At 66.7% G+C, this 21137-nt stretch overlaps 5 protein-coding genes across 6 annotated transcripts; 1 reads left to right on the top strand and 4 right to left on the bottom strand.

Annotated features, from left to right (window-relative positions):
- Position 1: 1 nt before the first annotated feature.
- PRPF19 (pre-mRNA processing factor 19) lies at positions 2-5499 on the top strand. Its single transcript, XM_072865126.1, has 16 exons — positions 2-185; positions 322-471; positions 839-915; positions 1023-1164; positions 1322-1395; positions 1514-1576; positions 1686-1727; positions 1817-1891; positions 2183-2258; positions 2499-2608; positions 2793-2948; positions 3029-3098; positions 3828-3913; positions 4564-4734; positions 4956-5061; positions 5359-5499. The coding sequence occupies exons 1-16, from the start codon at positions 167-169 to the stop codon at positions 5454-5456; spliced, it is 1515 nt and encodes a 504-aa protein (XP_072721227.1). The 5' UTR covers positions 2-166; the 3' UTR covers positions 5457-5499.
- A 771-nt stretch (positions 5500-6270) lies between these two features.
- ZP1 (zona pellucida glycoprotein 1) lies at positions 6271-10489 on the bottom strand. Its single transcript, XM_072863997.1, has 12 exons — positions 10330-10489; positions 9940-10061; positions 8590-9861; positions 8478-8526; positions 8189-8332; positions 7885-8069; positions 7698-7795; positions 7308-7435; positions 7046-7235; positions 6811-6961; positions 6477-6561; positions 6271-6368 (listed from the first exon to the last, which is right to left on the bottom strand). The coding sequence occupies exons 1-12, from the start codon at positions 10487-10489 to the stop codon at positions 6271-6273; spliced, it is 2682 nt and encodes an 893-aa protein (XP_072720098.1).
- A 1614-nt stretch (positions 10490-12103) lies between these two features.
- On the bottom strand, positions 12104-14675 carry LOC140653057 (acyl-coenzyme A amino acid N-acyltransferase 2-like). Of its 2 annotated transcripts, none has more exons than XM_072864689.1 (4): positions 14499-14675; positions 13381-13850; positions 13086-13288; positions 12104-12754 (listed from the first exon to the last, which is right to left on the bottom strand). In XM_072864689.1, exons 2-4 carry the CDS (start codon positions 13841-13843, stop codon positions 12167-12169), a joined length of 1254 nt encoding a protein of 417 aa, XP_072720790.1. In that variant the 5' UTR covers positions 13844-13850; positions 14499-14675; the 3' UTR covers positions 12104-12166. The 2 variants fall into 2 exon arrangements, with proteins under 2 accessions (XP_072720790.1, XP_072720789.1); XM_072864688.1 differs by lacking the exon at positions 14499-14675 and adding an exon at positions 14187-14257.
- An 843-nt stretch (positions 14676-15518) lies between these two features.
- On the bottom strand, positions 15519-18246 carry CCDC86 (coiled-coil domain containing 86). The gene is made up of 4 exons (XM_072865290.1): positions 17996-18246; positions 17365-17494; positions 16680-16754; positions 15519-15911 (listed from the first exon to the last, which is right to left on the bottom strand). The coding sequence occupies exons 1-4, from the start codon at positions 18190-18192 to the stop codon at positions 15792-15794; spliced, it is 522 nt and encodes a 173-aa protein (XP_072721391.1). The 5' UTR covers positions 18193-18246; the 3' UTR covers positions 15519-15791.
- Positions 18247-18732: 486 nt separating this feature from the next.
- Positions 18733-20853, bottom strand: LOC140652782 (membrane-spanning 4-domains subfamily A member 15-like). Its single transcript, XM_072863999.1, has 6 exons — positions 20683-20853; positions 20216-20335; positions 19897-19953; positions 19229-19384; positions 18956-19075; positions 18733-18741 (listed from the first exon to the last, which is right to left on the bottom strand). Exons 1-6 carry the CDS (start codon positions 20851-20853, stop codon positions 18733-18735), a joined length of 633 nt encoding a protein of 210 aa, XP_072720100.1.
- Positions 20854-21137: the final 284 nt, after the last annotated feature.

Genomic DNA, 21137 nt, shown 5'->3' on the forward strand with positions numbered 1-21137 from the left:
GTGCATGCCGGGAGCGCTTCCGTTTCCGGCGGCGGCGGCGCCCGCGTGAGCCGTTGGGAGGGTCGCGGCGGCCGCGCGCGCCGCCCGGAACCGGAACCGCCACCGGAACCGCCACCGGAACCGGAGCAGGCCGCAGCCGGAGCGCCGCGGCCTCCCGGCGTCCGCCATGGCCCTCATCTGCTCCAGTGAGTGCGGAAGGCGGCGGGGGCGGAGGAGGCCCCGCGGGGCGGGAGCGGGGGGGGTTCCCTGGTGCTCGGCGGGGCCCGGCGGGCCCTCGGCGGGGCCGTTATCCCCGCTGCCCTCCCCCCTCTCCCCTCCCAGTTTCCAACGAGGTGCCCGAGCACCCCTGCGTCTCCCCGGTCTCCAACCACGTCTACGAGCGGCGGCTGATCGAGAAGTACATCGCGGAGAACGGCACCGACCCCGTCAACAACCAGCCCCTCTCCGAGGAGCAGCTCATCGACATCAAAGGTACCGGGAGGGGCGGGGGGGGGTCGGGGATTGTGCCGGTTCCCCCTGGGAGAAGCACCGGGGGGGGCTTCGCCGCGTCTGGAGCGGGGGTAGACGCCAAACGTGGCCGCTTATGTCGGGTCTGGGGGGAGCGGTGAGTCCCCGGCGGGGTGCTGGCACCCTGAGAAGGGCTTTCCCGAGGGATCCGTCACCGCTGCTCTCCCTGGGAGCGGGGGGAGGAGGCAAACCGTGAGCCCGAACACGGTCGGAAAGCTGGGCTGAAGGGACGAGGCTGCCGGGGGGCGTGGGGATGGCGGTGGGGTTGTCTAAAAGGACAGGCAGGAGCGTCGAGGCCGCGGTTGATGTGTTCCCGCTGTCTCGTTGGCAGTCGCCCACCCGATCCGGCCTAAGCCTCCGTCTGCCACGAGCATCCCGGCCATCCTGAAAGCCCTCCAGGATGAGTGGGTAAGCGTTGGGTCGGGGCTGGGAGCTGAGCTGAGCGCCGGCAGCTGCCTGCGCTGAGGCTAACGCGTTTCCCTGCCTGCCTGACTCTGCCCTCGTCGTCCCGTTAGGATGCCGTCATGCTGCACAGCTTCACCCTCCGCCAGCAGCTGCAGACTACGCGCCAGGAGCTGTCCCACGCGCTCTACCAGCACGATGCCGCCTGCCGTGTCATCGCTCGGCTCACCAAGGAGGTCACCGCCGCCAGAGAAGGTGACGTGGGGTGGGGGCTGTGGACCTCAGGGAGGGGGGAGCTGGGGAGGAGCGAGCAGCGTGTGGCCCAGCAGCAGGTACCGATTGCTGTGCCGGACGCTGTCTCTTTTTTCCTTCAAACACCTGTGAAACTCACAGCTTTTCTCTGCCTCCGCAGCTTTGGCGACTCTGAAGCCGCAGGCTGGCCTCATCGTGCCCCAGACGGTGCCGTCCTCCCAGCCAAACGTGGCGGTGAGTCCCCGCTGCCCGTCTCGGCACTTTTCCCCTTGGTCCTCCGCTGCCGGTCTCCGCTCGTTTCCCCTGCGTTCCGCCTCTGGGTGTAACCAGCCCCTTTCTCTGTCCCATGCAGGGAGCTGGGGAGTCCATGGATCTGGGAGAGCTTGTGGGCATGACCCCCGAGATCATCCAGAAGGTAAGGGGTCCTGCACTTGCACCGCTACAGCCTTCAGCGGCGGCTGTTCTCCAGCTTTCCCTCAGGGAAGCCCCGGTCTCTCTGTGACCACCCTTCTCTCGGTTTGCAGCTTCAAGACAAGGCTACGGTGCTGACCACGGAGCGTAAGAAGGTAAGCGGGCCCCGTTTCGCTCCGAAGATGCCACGGCAGCCGGGACGAGAGAGGCCAATGTTTATCTCCGCACCGTTTTCCTTTTGCAGAGAGGCAAGACTGTTCCAGAGGAGCTGGTGAAGCCGGAGGAACTCAGCAAGTACCGGCAGGTCGCCTCGCATGTGGTGAGTGCCGTGATGCGGGTGGGAACTCGAAAATACCCCCACGTAGCTGGGCATCTTGGCCTCTCTTGTGCCGCTTCACAGCACCGATAAGCAACAGATCTGCTGCTGGGCAGAGCAAGGAGGGAGTCGTGACTCTCCGTGCCGCAGCCAGCAGGGACCTGTGCTGGAGTAGATGTGGCGCAGGCTCCCGCTGTCGGAATGAAACACCCTGGGCTCCCTCAAGGGCCTCTCGGTTCCCTTTGGGGACGTTTTCTTGCTTGTGGCATTAATCTGGCGTCCTACCTCGCACAGGGGCTGCACAGCGCCAGCATCCCAGGGATCCTTGCCTTGGACCTCTGTCCTTCCGACACCAACAAGATCCTCACCGGTAAGGGAGTCACCTCTGCTTGTTGGGAACCGTGTGGTGTCAGCTAAGAGCCTGCGGCTGCCTGGGAGCGGGGCCCTTTCTCTGTGCTTTTGGGGGATAGAGGCGAGGTAAGGGGCAGGAGGGATTCACTCACCTCACGGCAGAGCTTCTCAGGACACTGGTCCCCAGGAAAGGTGGGTGGACTTGGACTTGGTTGGCCGCAGATTCCCGTCTCTCACCGCTCCTTGCTTTGTTTTCCAGGTGGGGCTGATAAAAATGTCATCGTCTTTGACAAGAGCTCAGAGCAGATCCTGGCGACGCTCAAGGGGCACTCCAAGAAGGTTACCAGTGTCGTCTTCCACCCCTCTCAGGTGCGCTCAGGCCAGCGTTCGGCCTCTTCCCTCGCAGCCAAGTTGCCCCAGATCGGGTTTTCTGGGCCCTCTGGTGGGGTCTCCGCCTCACGCAGACTGGTGATGGGCCAGTTCTTGCCTGTAGAAGGCTCTCTCGGAGGTGACGGTCTTTTGACATTAACTTTCCTGCCTCATCCCTGTCTAGGACTTGGTGTTCTCAGCTTCTCCCGATGCTACTATCCGCATCTGGTCTGTGCCCAATGCCTCGTGCGTGCAGGTTGTCCGTGCCCACGAGGGCTCTGTGACGGGGCTGAGCCTCCACGCAACAGGCGACTACCTCCTCAGCTCTTCTGATGACCAGGTGAGACTCAGCCCCGGGCCACGGACCCCCCCTCCTGCTTCTCATCTCTCTGTACTCAACGCGCTGTTCCTCTCTTCCAGTACTGGGCTTTCTCGGATATCCAGACAGGCCGTGTCCTCACTAAGGTGACAGATGAGAGCTCTGGCTGTGGTAAGGCTTTCGGCTGAGTATCCTCACCCCGGGGGGCTGTTGCAAGCCTTGAGAGAAGGAATTTTTAGAATCACAGAACCGTAGAGGTTGGAAAAGACCTTTAAAATCATCGAGTCCAACCGTAAACCCAACACTGCCAAGCCCACCACTACCCCATGTCCCTAAGCACCTCATCCAAACGGCTTTTAAATACCTCCAGGGATGGGGACTCCACCACTGCCCTGGGCAGCCTGGTCCAATGCTGGACAACCCTTTCAGTGAAGTAAAATATCCTAATTTCCAGTCTAAACCTCCCCTGGCGCAACTTGAGGCCATTTCCTCTCATCCTATCACTTGTTACCTGGGAGAAGAGACCGACCCCACCTCTCTCCAGCCTCCTTTCAGGCAGTTGCAGAGAGCGATGAGGTCTCCCCTCAGCCTCCTTTTCTCCAGGCTGAACAACCCCAGGTCCCTCAGCCGCTCCCCATCAGCCTTGTGCTCCAGACCCTTCCCCAGCTCCCTTGCCCTTCTCTGGACACGCTCCAGCCCCTCAGTGTCTCTCTTGTAGTGAGGGGCCCAAAACTGAACGCAGTATTCGAGGTGCGGCCTCGCTGGTGCCGAGTACAGGGGGAAACTGTTACTTTCTGCCTGTGGGTCCCCGGAGCTCAGAAGAACTCGCGGCAAGGGGCCTGCTATGAAAATCAGAAAGTCTCCCCAACCCTCCGAATCTCCCTCTGTGTCTCTCTGCAGCTCTCACCTGCGCCCAGTTCCACCCGGACGGGCTCATTTTTGGAACAGGGACGATGGACTCTCAGATCAAGATCTGGGACCTGAAGGTAGGGCTGGCCCTGGGCGCACAGGGAGGCAGGGCGTTGGCGGTGTGCTCGGTTTGGTGCCCGGCAGAGTGTTGAGTCCAAGGCGCGGCGCCTGCGTCTGCTGGAGCGGGGCTTTGGGGAATCTCTTCTGAGATTTCCGCCAAAAATACAAAGCTTCAGCCGGAGAGCGGTCGCTTCTGACGCTGTAGCTGGTCGATCGGGGATTGTCTCGCGACAAGGAGGCGTTTGCTGCGTCCCCGAGAGAATCGGTGAGGAGCAGGGTTCGCAGGCAGGCTGCCTAGCTCTGCCGCGGGGTGCGTCCGTGCCGGATGTGCGCGGGCCTTGCTCAGTCCCACGGCCGTGAATCTGTCAGCGCAGCCCCACGTTAGCGATGCGCTGTAGCTCCAGCGCAGGAGCAGCTCCGGCTGTCGGCACGTCAGCTCTGTAGTCCCACGTCGGCCCGTCGAGCCGTAGTTCAGGGCGACAGAGAGCGCACGGAAGCGACGCAGTCTCCGTTCACCCGCCTGCGTTTTAACTCTGAAGCAGAGTGATGGCGCAGGCTGCCACGGGCCGCCTGCCCGCCCAGCCGCGGTGGCGAGGATCTGATCGCCCGGCTGTGAGGGTGCTGCGGTTCCCTGCCGGCACCCTGTCTCTAACCGCCTTATCCCCAGGAACGCACCAACGTGGCCAACTTCCCGGGGCACTCGGGCCCCATCACCAGCATCGCCTTCTCTGAGAACGGCTACTACCTGGCCACGGCAGCGGACGATTCCTCTGTCAAGCTCTGGGACTTGCGTAAGCTCAAGAACTTCAAGACGTTGCAGCTGGATAATAACTTTGAGGTGTGTGACCGTCCCCTTTCCCCCCGCTCCCCGCCGTGGCCTGGCTGGGCAGGCTGGCAGGCTCCTCGCCCGGTGTCCACCAGCCCGGGTCTGCTCCCCACTGCGCCCCTCTGCTTTGGGGGTGCCTGACGCGGAGGTGCTGCCCCCCACCCAGCACCCCGAGAGGCCGTTTGGAGCTTCCTGGGCCTGATCTGAAGCCTCCTTCCCCTTCTCCTCCGCAGGTGAAGTCTCTCATCTTTGACCAGAGCGGCACCTACCTGGCCCTGGGCGGGACGGACGTCCAGATCTACATCTGCAAGCAGTGGACGGAAATCCTCCACTTCACAGGTGAGGGGCTGGGGCTGTGGGGGCCGTGGGCAGGCGGAGGGGGGGCCCGTAGGTCTCCTCCTGGGGCGAGCAGAGCGAATCGTGGGGTGCAAAGCGCTCCCCACCCCATCAGCGCCTCTGCCTGCAGCGAGACCCTCCCGTGGCTGCCCAGCTCTCGGCTTCCTCGGCACGGGCAGGTGTGGAGGTGGCCTGGCTCTGCCCGTGCCACCCTCGGCGGGGAGCGGGCAGGGGCTAACTCCGCTCGGTGCCGTAACCGCACGCTCGGTGCCGTAACCGCACGCTCTCTTCCTTCCCCAGAGCACAGCGGCCTCACCACGGGAGTGGCTTTCGGCCACCACGCCAAGTTCATTGCCTCAACGGGCATGGACCGGAGCCTGAAGTTCTACAGCCTGTAGCCCCAAACGTGGGGCCGGGGTCTCGCTGCCGTGTTGGGGTTTGGGGTGGGAGGGCGGGAGGGATTATCGGGGTGGGGGGCAGGGAGGCAAGTGGTTCATTACTTCTCCGGGCTCCCCTGTAGGTGTTGGCAGAGGGGAAGTTGGATGTCATCCTTCCCCGTGCTTCACGGATTTGTTGTTTTAGTTTTCTTCTTTCCCGTTTTCATATGTGTGTGTCTTTTCCGGCTTTAGATTCTGTTCTGTGGTTGTAACTGATGCAATGAAAAGCTCTAACCCCGGCGCCGGGTGGATGTTTGTGGCCGGGATCGTGGCGGGGATGCGTAGAAGGAGGGAGGGAGGGAGGGAGGGACTGTGCAGGTTTTGTAAGCAGTTATCTAGTTTCATGATGGAAATAAAGAACTATTCACCGTAGCGGTGTGTGCCAGCCCCTCTTGTCCGGGGGCTGAGGGAGGCTCCTGTGGAGGGCTGCGGTGTAGCACAGAGGAGAGGAGGCTCCGACAGAGCAGGCAGAAGCTGCCGGGGCTGAGGGGGAGCTGGGAGGAGCTGTGGGTGCTGCTGGCTCTGGGACGGGGACAGGGGACCCTCCTCTTCCCTCCCGTCCCCCAGGGACAAACCACCACCACAGCCTCCGGCTTGAGCCATGCTACGCCCTCGTTTATTTTTCCAGCTTGCCCGGAGATGTCAGGCGGCATCCGGCTGGAGGCAGGAGCTGCGCAGGAGGAAGAGGAGAAGGAGGAGAGTTAATTAGAGCTGGGACGAAGGGGCGGTTCGGGAGCGGAGGGCCGCTCACCCGGGGCCTTCGGGCTCAGCCTCTCTACGGCTTGGGGACCTTCGGGAAGACGATGCGTCCCTGGGAGGTGACCGTGCTCGCAGCTTCAGCTCTCCTCCTGTCCCCCAGAGCCCGACGCGCTCCTGGGGAGGGGCAGGGGGGTTGGCGTGGAAAGCCGGGGCAGGCGGAGGTTCCCCCCGCAACCTGGGCTGCCGAGGAGGCAAGCGGGAGCCGGTGGCACCCCGACTTACGTGAGGGCACTCCCAGCTGGCAGGAGGGCCGGCAGGGCTCGGGCTGTGCCAGGTGGCACACAGAAGCGCTGCATGAGATGTACACCTGGAAGCCACGGGTGGGCCAGTGGCCGATGGGGCTGGGAGCCGAGGAGAAGGCGCTCCGAGCCCCAAGGAAACCCCCCCCCCGCCCCGAGCACCGTGAGCAGCCCCGGGGGGGTGCTCAGGAAGGGTGCTGGGGTGGGTTTGGGGGCGTCGGGACGGGGGCTTGCCAACACTTGGGGGGTTCAGGGGCACGCTGAAGCCCGTGACCAGCCCCTGGGGCGATGCTGCAGGGCGTGCCTGCCTCCCTCACCTCTCCCTCCAGCACCGCCATGGCGGGGGGCTCCACGAAGGTGAAGGTGGAGATGACGAAGCGCTGGTAGTGGCTCGGGAAGGGCAGCTGCGGCGAGGCCGGTCCCACGGGCACGAGCTGCGTCCTGTAGTTGTCCCCTGCGAAGGGGCACCTGTGCGTATGAGAGGGACCCTCGGTTGGTGCGGGCGAGCCTCCCTTTCCATCCTCCTATTCCCCCCCCCCCCCCAATTCTCACCCGTCCACCAGGATGGGCCACTGGGGCTCAGCCGTGGCCTCGGTGCTGGGGGACGCCCAGCAGTGGTGCAGGACCAGCACCAAGTTGGGGTCCGTCTTCTGCAGGAGGCGAACCTCCACGTAGATGGGGTCCCGGAGCACCCTCACCAAGGGGTAGTCGCTGTCGGGGTGGTAGGAGCTGTAGCTCTCGTCTGCGGGAAGAGCGAGAAGCTGAGTGGGCTGAGGGTGGGGGCGGCGGAGGGGACGGTGGGGGGGCTGCTGACCCGTGGCGATGCGCAGCTGGAGCCCGAGCGGCCCCGGCATGGCCAGGGGAGCGGCCGTGGGGGGCACGGCCACCTCCATGCGGAGCGACAGGAGGTCGCTGGCGTTGTAGATGCAGCGAGCCTGGAGGCTGCAGGGAGCAGAGGAGATCTAGATGCCCCCCCCTCCCCCCCCCCCGCCGTGCCCTCCGGCCCCCACCATGGCATCAGTTCCCCCAGCCCAAGGAGGGGTGGGCACCGCCATAGGGGTCCCCGGTCCCGGCGCCAAGCACCGGCAGGGGCAAGGAGGGGGGGAGCTGGTCCGGGGGGTGCTGCAGGCAGAGCGGGAGCCGGACGGGCTTTGCCGAGGGGGGGTCCCGGCTCTCTGCCGGGCTTCACCCACCCTTCCCTTACATGTAGATGCTGTCGCGCGTGATGGAGCCGCGGGGGGACCCCTGGACATCAATGGTAGAGATCAGCTGGTTCTCATAGATCAGCCGGTCCTCGATCGCCTGGGGTGGACAGGCAGGGTCAGGGTCCCCAGCCACGCTCTGAGCAGCTGGGGGGGTCTCGGGGAGGGAGGGGGGGGTCACATCCCTACTTGGACGGTGGTGCCACACTGCGTGACAGGGAAGCGGAACATCACGAAGGTCTCCGTCGCCCTGGCGGGCTCGCAGCCAGCTTGGGTGCTGGCGAGGCGCACGCTGTCCAGGTTGTAGGGCTGGGTGGCGAGGCCCCGCGGCACCACCAGGACGAAGTGCCCGTCCAGCAGGCACTGCACGGTGGCTGCGGCACGAGGTCGTGACTCCATCGGCCTGAGCGCCGGGGACCCCCGGCCCTCCTTCTCCACCCCGGCGGGTGCTGGCCAAGGCGGTCGGCGACGGGGACCCCGCCGAGCATCCTACCCGTGTTGCCGTAATAGCAGGGCGCGACGCGGTCCATGTCATCGTAGCAGCAGCCCGCCTGCAGGCACGCTTCCCGGCCCTGCGGGGCCACGCAGGGCATCCTCCCCACTGCCACCTGGCACTGCTCCCGCGTCAGCTGGGTGCCTGGGGGGGCAGAGGGGGGGGACGCTGCCCTGAGCGCCCTGCCCTGCCCTCCCGAGCGTCCCCTCACGGCTGTGACCCGCTGCTCCGGGGACAGGGAGGACCCAGCCCTTGGCTGCACCCCCTCCGTCCCACCTCGTCGGCTTACCTGCCCCTGCCGAGGGGTAGAAGAGAGCCGTGGATTGCAGCAGACTGGCCTGGGATTGAAGCCCAGGACGCAGCAAACCAGGCTGGGCTTGGGGCTGCAGTCCTGGGCGCACCAGACCCGGCTGGGGCTGAGCCTGAAGCCCAGGGCGTACCAAACCCGGTCGGGACTGGAGTCCCGGGCGCACTGGACCCGGTCGGGGATTGCCGGGATGTACCAGCCTGGCTTGGCTTTGGAGAGCCGGGCGCACCAGGCCCGCCTGGGACTGGTGCTGGGAGCCGGGGTGAGGCAGCCCAGCTTGGCTCTGGAGCCCAGGGCGGAGGAGACCACCTTGGGAGTGGGTCTGAAAGCTGGGGCTGACTAAGCCCGGCTGGCGTTGGGGCTGAGCTCCTGGGCGTACAAAGCCCGCTTGAGTCTGAGCACCAGCGTGCATTAAACCGGACTGGACACCGGGGTGCACCAGCCCAGGCTGGTTTTGGGGCACAAGCCCTGGCCGAAGAAGACCCGGTTGGGTTTGAGATCCAGGGTGCACCAGCCCAGGCTGGTTTTGGGGCACAAGCCCTGGCCGAAGAAGACCCTGTTGGGTCTGAGATCCAGGGTGCACCAGCCCAGGCTGGTTTTGGGGCTGAACCCCTGGGCGAAGAAGACCCTGTTGGGTCTGAGATCCAGGGTGCACCAGCCCAGGCTGGTTTTGGGGCACAACCCCTGGCCGAAGAAGACCCGGTTGGGTTTGAGATCCAGGGTGCACCAGCCCAGGCTGGTTTTGGGGCACAAGCCCCGGGCGGAGAAGACCCGGTTGGGTTTGAGGTCCAGGGTGCACCAGCCCAGGCTGGTTTTGGGGCACAAGCCCTGGCCGAAGAAGACCCGGTTGGGTTTGAGGTCCAGGGTGCACCAGCCCAGGCTGGTTTTGGGGCTGCATGCCCGGGCGTATTAAGCCCTGCTGGGGTTGGGTGATGGGGTGAACCATGCCTGGCTGGGGCTGAAGTCCCGGGCGAGCCTGGCCAGGCTGGGGCTGAAGCCCCGGGCGAACCAGGCTGGGCTGGGGTTGGGGCTGCAGCCCGGGGTGCACCAGGACCGGCTGGGTTCGAGCCACGGGGTGAACCTGCTCTGAGTGGGCTTGGGGAGAGACCTGGGGTCCCGGGAGGGTGAGGGCGGACTGGGACACGTGGTGCAGGAGGCCAGGCTGGGACAGGGGGACAAGGACATCAGCCTGGGTCTGGTGGACGCTGTTGCCCCGGCCGGCCCGGTGCTCGATGTGTGTGTTGCCATGCGTGAGGACCTCGTAGTCCCCCGGCTGCGGGCAGGTCATGTTAACTTCGTAGGAGGCAGCCACGGCCCCGCTGAGCAGCATCTCCTCCAGCTGCACCCTCAGGACATAGCGGTCCTCCTGGGACAGGACAGAGGGACAGTCACCCCCAGCCCGCTGGCACCGCAGGGGGGACCGCAGCTGGGATGGGAGCCTCACCTTCACCAGGACATGGCAGCCCTCGTAGCCGGAGGAGAAGACGATGGCACCATCCGCCCCGGCGTTGAGCCAGTGGAGGCAGATGGAGCAGTTGGCCACGTCAAAGCGGGTGCCGAACTCGTCTGCGGGGACACCACGGGCACGGGGTGGCGGGGGGGGGGGTGAGGTGGCACAACCGGGTGCTGTGACGCTCCCCGGGGAGGGCGGCACGCAGAAACCCTCCCCGGCGGCACGGCCCCGCACCGAAAACTCATTCAAGCCATTGGGCTCAGCCCATCGCGGCACCAGCACCCCGGGGCACTGGGGTTTTGGGGTAACCCCAGTGCGATCCGGCACACGCCGGCCCAAGGAGAGCCGGGGAGGGCTCGTGCCCACCTGCCCCCCACTCACCCATGACTTTGAAGCGGACGGTGCGGCCACGGGTGGGGTACGCCAGCAGCTGCATGCCGTAGTCCCCGCAGTCGTAGCGGTACCGCAGGAGTGAGAAGGCGGCTCCCGGCCCCGGGGGCAGGAGGAGCAGCAGCAGGAGGAAGGAGCAGCTCCGTCCCATGGCGGACGAAGCACGGGGATCTCCGTGGGTTGGCACCAGGGCCACAGATTTATACCCGGCCAGCTGGGACACGGCAAGGGATCAGATGACCGGTGGGGCCGTGCCGGGACGGTGCCTCCTGCCCCGTGGCGGGGGGACGAGCTCTGCCCAGGGCTCCTCGCTCCCCTGCCACCAGCGAACTCGCTGCCCCCGGCCCCGTGGTCACCTCCCATGGCCGTGCCGGCGTGACCGGGGATGAACCGGTCAAAGAACCAGTTTGTCCCACGGCGGGAGAGACTGTTCCTGCGACCGGGCAATGGAGACGGCACCGGCCGGGATGCCCAGCTGGACCAAGCCGTCGGGGCGGGAGGAGGGGGCTAGTGTGTGCCCACCTCCCCCCTTGCCACAGGGTTTGCCACGAGCCGGTGGGGACAGCGGTGGCATCCGGCTCCCCGATGGACACCCCGCTGCCAGGGCAGCTGTGGGACCGGGACCCTGCAGCGGGACGGGGCGAGCACGGCGGCGTGGGACCGGGACCCTGCAGCGGGACGGGGCGAGCATGGCGGCACGGCCCCGGTGAGGTCTGGGGGCCAGGGAAGCGGGCAGTTGTCCCCAAATCCACCCCCCCCGCCCCTCAGCGGCTGCACACCCTGGCTCTGCCCCACCAGCAGTGCCACGGGGGAACTGAAAGTCCTTCACTTTGTCCCACGGCAGCGAGGAGTTGGGAGAAATTGTTCCTACGAATGGGGAATCGAGACTGCTGCCCTGAGCATGGCGCGGGGCCAGGGGTCCCCGGGCCACCCCTTGGCTCAACCGTCGCCTTCCTCTGCTTTGGGGTGCTCCCCGGCACCCCGCGCTCGTGCCTGGCTGGGTGCTGCCCTCACCCTAGAGCTGTGCCGGGCACCCAAGCCCTGGGGATGCTCGGCCCCCGCAGGAAGGTGAACGGGGAGCCGCTGCGGTCAAGCGATGGGCAAGCGCACAACGAAAAGCCGGAGCCGAGTTGCCCCGGCACCCCGGGCGGGGAAGAAGAAGGACCTTGGTCCCCTCGGGTGGCTGCTGAGCGCAGCGTTTTGTGGGTTCCCTTTGCTTCCCTCTCCAGAAGTTTCCCTTCTGGGTCTTATCTTTATTGCAGATTAAACGGAGTCACCCCCACCCACCCCACCCCACCCCACCTCGCCGGTGTGACGGTCACGGCCACCTCCTGCACCCTGCCCTGGCACGTACCGGGCGAGAAGGTGCCCAGCTGCCTGTTTGCCATCCTCCATCCCAGCCCCGGTGCCAGCCTCAGCGTTTTGGGGGTTTAAAACCCTCCTGCCTCGTGGCAGCCGCTGTCCTCGGCATTCCCAGGGGAAAAACCCACCCCCAGCTCCCCCCGGCTCGCGGCACCGAACCCGGGCTCACGGTGGAAGGGTGTGTGGAGCCGGGGGTATGGCCGTAGCCCCCCTAAAACATTAACCGCCTCGTTAAAGAGCGGTATCGGCTACAGCGACAGCCCCACAGCCCCCTGAGCCGTGGCTGTGCCTATATATGTACCTATATGCACATGGGGGTCCTCCCGCGTGCCGTTGCCGGGACCTGGTGCCCCCACCCCACGAGCGCAGGCAGGAGCAGGCAGCGCCAGCTGGCAGAGAACTTTATTGAGCGGGACGACGAGCCCAGGGGCAACCCCGGCCCCTTTCCACCGACTCCCCGTCGCCGTCACAGCTTCATGGTGGCGGCGGGGCCCAGGTGGAGCTCCAAGAACTGGACGATCTCCTGCCAGGAATGCTCCTGAGCCCTGGCGTGGGCTTGGGCTTCACCCCCCCACACCACCGGCCGGGGGGTGCCCCGGATGCTGGAGATGCTGCAGAGGGGCGAGCCGGGGGGCTCGATCAAGTGCCCGGCCCCGGGGTAGGAGAGAAGGCGGCAGCTCTCCGGCGGCATCCGTGCCATGGCCAGCTCGGCGAAGAGCTTGCTGTTGAAGCTGCGGTCGGCCTCCCCCACCACGAAGAGGACCTTCCCCCGGACCTTCTCAGCCGGGATGGCCGAGGCGCTGTATGCGGGGTCCCGGGGGTCGGCGAAGATGGCCGAGTTGTCAAAGGCCCCCACCTCTGTGAAGATCACGCGCTCGGTGTAGTAGGGGATGGGGGGGATGCGGAGGTCCTTGTAGACCAGCGGGTTGCCGTGGAGGAAAGCCGTGCCGTTGATCCACACCGTGGCCACCACCTGCGGGAGGAAGGTGGCCATGGCCAGGGCCACCTCTGCTCCTTTGGAGACGCCAACGACGCCCAGGCCGGGACCTCGTACCTGCAGTGGGGGGAAACGGAGCCAGCTGGCTGCACCGCTCGCCAGGACGTCACCGGGATGTCCCCAGTCACGAGGACAACTCACTCGCTGGGACATCGCTGGTCACCAGGACATCCTTCTCATTGGGATGTCCCCAGTCGCCAGGACACCCCCAGATCACCAGGACATCCCGCTCACCGGGCCGTCCCCAGCCCCCAGGACATCTTGCTTATCAGGATGTCCCCGGTCAACAGGACATCCCGCTCACCGGGATGTCCCGAGTCCCCGGGACGTCCCTGCTCACCAGGACGTCCCTGCTCGCAGGGGCCACCCGCCACGCTGCAGGGCTCACCTTGGGGTGCCGGAGAAGCAGCTCGGCCGCCTCCTCGAAATACTCCAGGTCGAGCTGGGCCAGGGTGCGGGGCAGGTCGTCGTAGGCGAAGAAGGCCAGTGCCAGCACCGCGAAGCCCCGGCTGGCCAGCAGCCCCGCGCGAAACTCAATGAGGCCACCCGCACCCCCAAACAGGTCGATCACCCCCGGGAAGGGTCCCGGTCCTGCGGGCAGCCAAAGAGACCGTCACCGCCGGGGGCAGAGGAGCCAGCGGTGCCACCCCACATCCCGGCGTCCCCCGCGCCCCATTGCTCACCGGGTGGCAAGAAGAGAGCCCCGCGGACCCTGCCCTCCCGGATGGGCATCCGCTGCACGCCGGGACCCACGTACCACCGCTCGGCCTCGCAGGAGGCCAGAGGCTGGTCCTGGGGCCCGGTGACCAGGCGGACGCCATCGAAGACCTCCAGGCGGACGAGGAAGGGGCTGCCGGCCACGTCCCGCTTGACCAGGCGACGGAAGAGGGTGTCGGGCTGCAGGAACCAGAAGAGCCCCATGGGCCAGACGCCGGCGTAGCTGCCGCCCAGAGCGGCATGGCGCCCGGGGTCCACCTCGCCCGCCCCGTCGGCGTGGAAGAAGGCACGCGCCTGGAAGCGTTCGCCGTGCTCGTCCGTCAGCGATGCCCGCAGGGTGACAAGCTGGGAGGGGGACAGCCCCCGCACGTGCACCTGCACCGGCCGGTCAGCCAGCGAGGACTGCGGCGTCACCGTCACCTCCACCATGGCGCATCTGGGGACGGAGATGAGCGTCACCCCCGAGCATCCCACTCGGGCCCCACGGTCGCCCTGCCCAGGGAGGGGGGGGCTGCTCGGTGGCCCACCATGGGCTGGCAGCTCGGGGACTGTCCCCAGGGACCCTAACGAGGGGCCAGGGGACTTGGCGATCGCACGATGGGGTCTGCAGCCCAGCCAGTCCCGCCGCCCCCTCCTTCCCTGGTCCCTGTCCCCCCCCCTCCCCGGCACTTCCCCATCTCCAAACCCCCCTCCAGCACCCCCCCAAACCAGCCCGGCAGCAGGGACACCCCTTTTTCTTCTGTCCCCCAGCCCTGGCGTCCCCAGCACCCACCGTTCCCTCTCCCCATCCTCCTCCTCTGCACCCCGGGGCCGGACCAGGGGAGGGGGCCGGGGGCCGGGGGGCCGGGGACCCCCCAATCCCCTGCAGACCCCGGTTCCCCTCCCCACAGCATGGCGGCCACGTAGGCCACGGCAGCAGGCAGGGAGCCCGGCGAGGTGCTGGCCCCAGCCCAACCCTGGGAGGAGACGCCAAGTTCACCCACCCACACCCTGCCAGGAACGCAGCCCCCCCCCGCCCTCCCCTCCGAAGCCCTGGTTGCCTGCGAGGTCTGAAGCCACGGGGATGGGCTCCGAGCCCTCTTACCCAGCTGGGACCAAGGCTGTGCCTCTGGGGAGGGAGAGGGTGGGAGAGGCAGGGCTCTTCTATTCCCTCAGCAATCATTAACCCAGCAAGCAGCGAGGGCAGAGCCCTCCTGCCCCATGACCCGGGCCACGCTGGCAGCTGCCCCACAGCTCCGCTGCACCCCATAGCTCCTGCCAGGCCCCCCACGCCTTGCCTGCGGCACCCCTCAACGGGGGCTGCCCTGGGCGTGGGTGGGACCCCCCTCATCCCCCCAATTCCTACTCAGTGGGGGCAACGGGGAGCTCTGCCCCCCTCTTTGGGGTCCCCCGAGCCCCTGTGATGCCCCCAGTTTGTGATTAACCCGCCCCCGTGCTTCGCTTTGCCTTGGGGGGGGCACAGGGCCAGCCCCCCCCACGGCCACTGCTCATCCTGGGGCCGCAAGCTCGTCCGTGTCCCGTCCCCCCACAAAGCTGCCACCCCAGGATGAAGCTCCTGGGCCCGGGCACCACCATGGGCTCCCCACCACAAGCAAGGGCAGCAGCCTCGTGTTTGCAGCCTCCCTGCCCACCCAGTGACGCCCTTGGCCCCCCCCCACTCCCTCCAGCAGCCTGGAGACACAGCCCTCAACAGGAATGCAGAAAGGGGAGTTTATAAAGCAAGAAAAACCAGGAAGGTGAAGAGATCTGGGTGGGTTTCCCACCCCAAGCCCCTTCCTTCCAGCCCCCCCCCGAACCCACCCCGCAGCGGTGCTGCCCCCCAGCACCCCCAGAGAAGGGTGACAGGAGGCTGTGCCGCACCGTGCGCTCCCCTCCCATCTCCGCAGCAGAGATGTGCCCCTCCCTTCGCGACAGGCTCCAGGGCTCACTCCCGGGGCGGGGCGGGGGGGGGCGAGACCCCTTTTTGAGGAAGGGGAGCCTCAGGGGGGCAAGGGACCTCAGCACTCCGCAATCCCGGGAAGGCTGAGGGAGATCTGCCTCCACAGAGGGAAGGCCCTGAGCTGGAGCCACCAGTCCCCCCCCAGCCGTTAGAGGTGAGTCTGGGTCAGTTCCTATTCATTTTTATAAAGAAAAAGCAGGTTTGGGCAGTGAAGCCGTTCTCCTTTCAGCCCCCGGCTGTCAGCAACCCCCCGACTTCACAGGGCAGGGGCGATGGTGCTGCATAACCCGCCCCAGTTCTGTCCCGCTGTCTGTCCAACACCGAGGGCCCGGGCAGCGACTCCTGCCCGCCGAGCCGAAGAAGCACCCCTGGAGAGGAGCAGGACCCACAGAAACCCCGGCTGCCCGGGCCGGGCATGGCGATGCCCCCTCTGCCGTCTCAATCCGTGGCTGCTTTGCGCCGCACGGGTGTCTTCTGGAGCAGGGCCAGCGTGTCCCGCTTCTCCACCCGCCGCAGCTGCTTCTTCTTCGCTCGCTTGAGCTTCAGCGGGTTCCGGATCTGGAGGTGGAGGGGGGTGGGGGGGTGGAAAGAGGGGGCTTTCAGGCACAGAGACGGCACCAGGGGGGGGAGCCAGGCGAGACCGGCACGGCAGGGCGCCCACCTCCCACCCCTGCGGCACGGCTGGCCCAGCCCCAGGGACAGCCAGGCCCCTCTGCATGGAGCTGCGGGATGGGATCTTCTTCCTCCCGCTGCCAAAGCGGCGGACGTAGAAATGGTCAAAGTCTGTACACGAAGCCATCCGGCTCCTGATCAGATTTATCCTAAAATTCCGCCCTGGGAACATCTCCCAAGTTGCCCCAGCTCTTGTGTCAGAGGGGACAGGCGATAACCCCATCCTCGCCACCACCGCGGGGCTGTGCAGGTCTTCACCACACCCACCCCGAGCTCCCGGGTCTCTTCCAGACAGAAAAGCCCCCCACACGAAAGCCCACTGTGCTTGGATCCCCATCGACGCCGTTTCCCTCACTCTGTCGCCCTGTGAGCCAGCGATCCCCAGGGTGACCCCCTCCCCGGTTGTCTCAAGCTTGACGGAGAAGCCACCACCCCACCCCACCCTGCAGGACACCGGCTGCCCACTCGGCAGAGGAGACACCCCGCTACTGCAGCTGGGTTTGGTGGGATCTCCCCCATCCTCCCAGTGCTGCTCACAGCATCCTTCAAAGGAGGAGCCACGGAGAAGAACTGGAGCAAACTGGAGCCCGGTGCCCGGGGTCTGGAGGCCAGGGGCTCTGCCAGGCCACCGCGGTGTCCCCAGCCACGACTCACCACTTGGACGATCTCCGCCTTCCGTTCGTTCTCCAGGCGTCGCTTCAGGTTCTCCTCCCGCCGCCGCTTCTTCTCCTGTGGGAGCAGCACCAAAACGTTCCCTGCGGGTGCCTCCCTCCGGGCTTAAACCCAAACCAGCATCGACCGCGGCTGATGCAGACGCCGGTCAGGGAGCTGCGCGGCTACAGCAGCACGAGCGACACCTGCCCAAGCATGAAATCTGCTGCACAAAGCCAAGCCAGCAGCGCTTTTTCCCCTCACACGAGGCTTGAACTGACTGAGCGAGTTTATTCCAAGTCAGTGACTTGCAGCACGTGACCGTCGCAGCCCGGATTTGGCAGGACGACAGGGAATTCACCGTCCCGACTGTCCCCAAGAAGGGTTTGCGCTCGCTGCGATGCAGGCACCCCGCAGGGCTCTGCCACAATAACGCCACGGCCCCGAAGCCTGGGATGCGGGCAGAGACGTGGGGTTGCGTATGGCGAGAGGCGGAAAGCCTCTGGTCACGGCCCTCTGCCAAAGGGAGCCGGCAGCTCCGGCCGAGGGCTGGGACACCAGAGCCCCCACCTGCCCAGCAAACCTGCCCCACACGGTCACCGCCCCACGGAGACAGCAGGCACGGAGGGGCTGGGCGATGCTGCCTGCGGGGTCCCGAGCCCGAGGCCCAGCTCCCGAGGCCCGTTACCTCTCGCTCTCTCTGCTTCCCCTCCTGCAGCTGCCGTGCCAGGTCCTGGACGAGCTTCCTCTCCTGCCGCTCCTTCATCTTCCGCGCCCAGGAGGTGCGAAGGGCCTTGTCCTGGATCATGTGTGAGAACCTGAGCAGGCAGACGGGCCGTGTCAGCAGCTGGGGGAGGCAGAGCTGAGCTCCCCATGGCTCGCAGAAACCCTGCGCAGCCTTGCTCCCTCTGGGCCCTCTCCAGAAACTCCTCGGGCCAGAACTCTGTGAAACTCCCCCAGCTCAGAGCCTCCCACAGCAGCCTCGGCCCCTGGACATCCCCTCCAAACCTTCCTCCCAGCTCAGAACTCCCCCAAAACAGCCGTGTCCTCCCTAAAGTCTCCGGAGTCGTCGTCGTCCCCCCCCAAACCACCCCCGTGGGCCCATCAGAGCAGCCCTGCCCGCCCCACGGCCCTCCCGGCTCAACCCACCCCTCAAACGGCCCTGTCCCCCCAGAGCCTCTCCCCAAAGCACCCGCAGAGCCTCTCCCCAGCTCAAGAATCCCCAAACAGCCCTGCCTCCCCCAGAGGCCCCCCAAAACGCCCTCCCCCGACCCTGGAGGACCCCTCCCCAGAGGCCCGACCCTTCCCCCCACGCCCACCTCTTCTTGCCGGGGTCCTTCCACACCCGCCCCGACTTGGGCCTGCCCCGCGGGATCGCCGCCGCCGCCGCTTCCTTTCGCTTCTTGGCGGCTTTCCGACGCCGCCGAGCCGGGGCCGGGGCCGGGGCCGGGGCCGCCCCGCTGGGCTCCTCAGGGCCCGGCGCCGGGGTCGGGGCCGCCCCGCACTCCCCCTCCATTCTCCACGCGGCCCCTTCCCCGACGGCGCCGTGAGATGACGTCAGAGAGGCGCCGCGCCGCCACCGCCGCCGCGCGCATGCTCAGAGCGGAAGAGCGGCGACGCCGAGCTCCCCTCCCGACCGCCATTTTAGTGTCGGGCCGCACTTCCCGCCGGGCGGAGGTCGCCATGTTTGTGCCGGGCAGAGGCGTACCGGTGCCCATCATCCCGTCGTGGTGACGGCCCGTCCTCGGTGCCTTCCACCCCCCCCCCACTCCCACCCGGTGCGAGGGCCCGGCGAGGCTCCCCCCGAGCGAGCCCCGGAGAGACGTGTGGCCTGGGCTGGGGGGTGAGGCCTTTAATGGGGGCCAAACCCCCAGAGGGGAGCAGGCTCCTTCCCGGGCCCAGGCCCAGGCCCAGGGGCCGGGGTGAGGGCGCGGAGGGGTCTCGGGCTCCATCGTCAGGCACCAGGGAGGCTCCCCCCCGGGCTCCGGCACCTCGGCTGCAGCAGGGCTGAGGCGTGCAGTGGTTCTTAACGGGACGGCTGTGGGCTTGGCCATGGCTACAGCACCTGGGAGAGAAAAAGGGGGGAAATCCCGCTTTTGGGGTCATGCAGAGAGACCCCCCCCGTGGGCCACCGGCCCGGGGTGGCCCCTCAGAGGAAAGAAGGGGGTGGGCGATGTCACCCTGCTCCCACTGAAACACTGGAGCTGGTGCCCCAAATCCTCCCAGCGCTCTGGGCTGCGACGGGGCCCCACGAGGGGCCTGGCCCCGGCCCCCCTCACCATGCGCGTGTAGTTGTGCTGCTTGACGGCATAGTAGCCGAAGGCCAGGGCCGCCACCGCCGTGCAGAACTCCAGGAGGCAGAAGATGACGAACATGGAATCCAGCCCGTTGCTCAGGATCTGCGAGGAGGAGAGCGGAAGAGTCCTGTGGGTCCCGCTTGCTGGCAGTGCCCCTCGTCCCCTTCCCCTGCGCGGCCATCGCCCCTGTTTGCTTGTCCTGCGCAGCGGCGGGAGGCTCAGCTCCGCCGCCCGAGCGGGAGCGGGAGGCTCTACCTTGTTCTCAGCGTTGAAGCACCACTCGGGTTTCAGCTGGTATGGCAAGTTGTTCTCGCAGCTGGGGATGTTGCGATTGATGGCCGTGGTGTGGACGAGAGTGGCCACCAGCGTGCTCAGGATGACCCCCACGTTAACGATGCAGCAGGTCTTCACCTGTATGGGTCACCTCGCGTCAGCCATCGGCACCTCCGTCCCTTCTGTTCCTGCCAGGAGCTGTGCAGGTGGCAGCATGACGCCCACCCAGCCAGAGACGCCCGTAAGGTGCCGCAGAGCCGAGGGAGAGGCCGCTTGGGGCTTTCTGTTTGACATATCTGAGCAGGGACACCTCCACGCTGGATTATTCCACTCAGCTCAAATATACTCCTGGAGGAGCCACCCAAGACAGCCACCCTCCGTGACACCTTTTCTCCCCGTCACCCAAGACTTGCTCCGGCAGGTCCCAAGCATCTTGTGGAGGCCCTGAAGGGTTACCCACCCTCTGGTCGACGGGGAGGGAGCTGGGCACCTCCCAAGGGTGAGACGGGCTTTAGGTGCCTCGCTGTACACCCTGCGGCATGAATCCGGGCTGCGGAGGGGTCCCACCAGCCGCTGAGAGGGGCAGAAGTCGCAGAAACAACGGGGGAATGCTGTGCCCCTCCCAGCCTGGCTGCGGGGGACCCCCTTACCAGCAAGATGTTCTCTCGTTTTTCACTTTCCACCAGCAGAGAGCCTGAGACCAGGAGCTGCTCAGAAAACAGAGGAAGGAGGGTGTCAGCAGCAAGGCACCCCTCCCCGTCACCCATCCCGCACATCCCGGCACCCCTCCGGCTGCGAATCGGTGTTCAGGGCTGCGTGCGCACCCCCTCCATCCCCAGAGGGGCCGGCCAGAAGATGTGGGTGTAAGAGGAGACCCTGGTGACGAGGGGATCTGGCCCCCGATCCACTGAGATCCCCCTGTCCTCGTCGGACGGCAAGGAGGCGAAGGCCTGGCATGTCCTTGCTTACCAGGAGCCCGAGCCAGAAGAGGACCCCGCTGGCCACAGGGAGGGAAGGGGCCCTGTACTCTGACGCCGTCAGGATGATGCCGAAGCAGACGTGGATGATCCCGGTGAAGATGTGGATGGTCTGGGGAAGGACGGGGGTGAGGGATCCCCCCGGTCACCCTTGGCCCAAAGCGCTGCCCGTCTGCCAGCACCGGCAAAGGATGGATATCGCCGTTGCCGTTAGCCGTGTCCCACCCCAATCCCACCCTCACACCGCGTCCGGGCTGCGCCCCGCGGTGCCGAGAAGGGACTCGGGACGGTTGGCTGCGCTGGCACTCGGCACAGCGGCGTGAGGCAGCAAAGGGAGCTGGTCCCAAACGTCATCTCTGCCCCAGCCAAGGAGAACCTCGAGCAGGGCAGTCCCTGGGGATACTCGGTCCCCGCTTTGCCCCCGAGGTGCCCCGTGCCCCCGGGACACCGTGGTCTCACCCCCAGCGCCTTGGGCTGAGCCCTTCTGAAGCCTCTGACTTGAAATGACGACGCAGCGGGCGCGGGCGGCCTGGAGCCGGAGACCAGCTGGGCCGCGCGGGGGTCTGTGGCCGGGATGACCTCCGTGATAATCCTCACGCCCCCGGTGTCAGTCACCGAGGTGGCTGCCATCGCCTGTGGGCAGAGCGGAGCTGGGGCAGGCGAGGAAGCTGAAGGACCAGGCCAGCTCCCACCCGGCCCAGGGACCAGCACATGGGACGTGTCCGCATGAGCGGTGACACAAGAAGCACTGACATCCTCTTACAAGGATGTCCCACACCCCGTCCTGCACCCCACACCTCGTGCCCCCACCCAGGTACCTCCTTCAGCCTGGGCTTGCCCTCCTCTTCCTCCCCACGGACGCCGTTAGCGGTCCCTTCGCTGTCCGAACCTCCCTGGGAGGTGGTGGTCGGGCA

Source organism: Ciconia boyciana, chromosome 6 (assembly GCF_034638445.1).
Source record: "Ciconia boyciana chromosome 6, ASM3463844v1, whole genome shotgun sequence".
Taxonomy (NCBI): Eukaryota; Metazoa; Chordata; class Aves; order Ciconiiformes; family Ciconiidae; genus Ciconia; species Ciconia boyciana.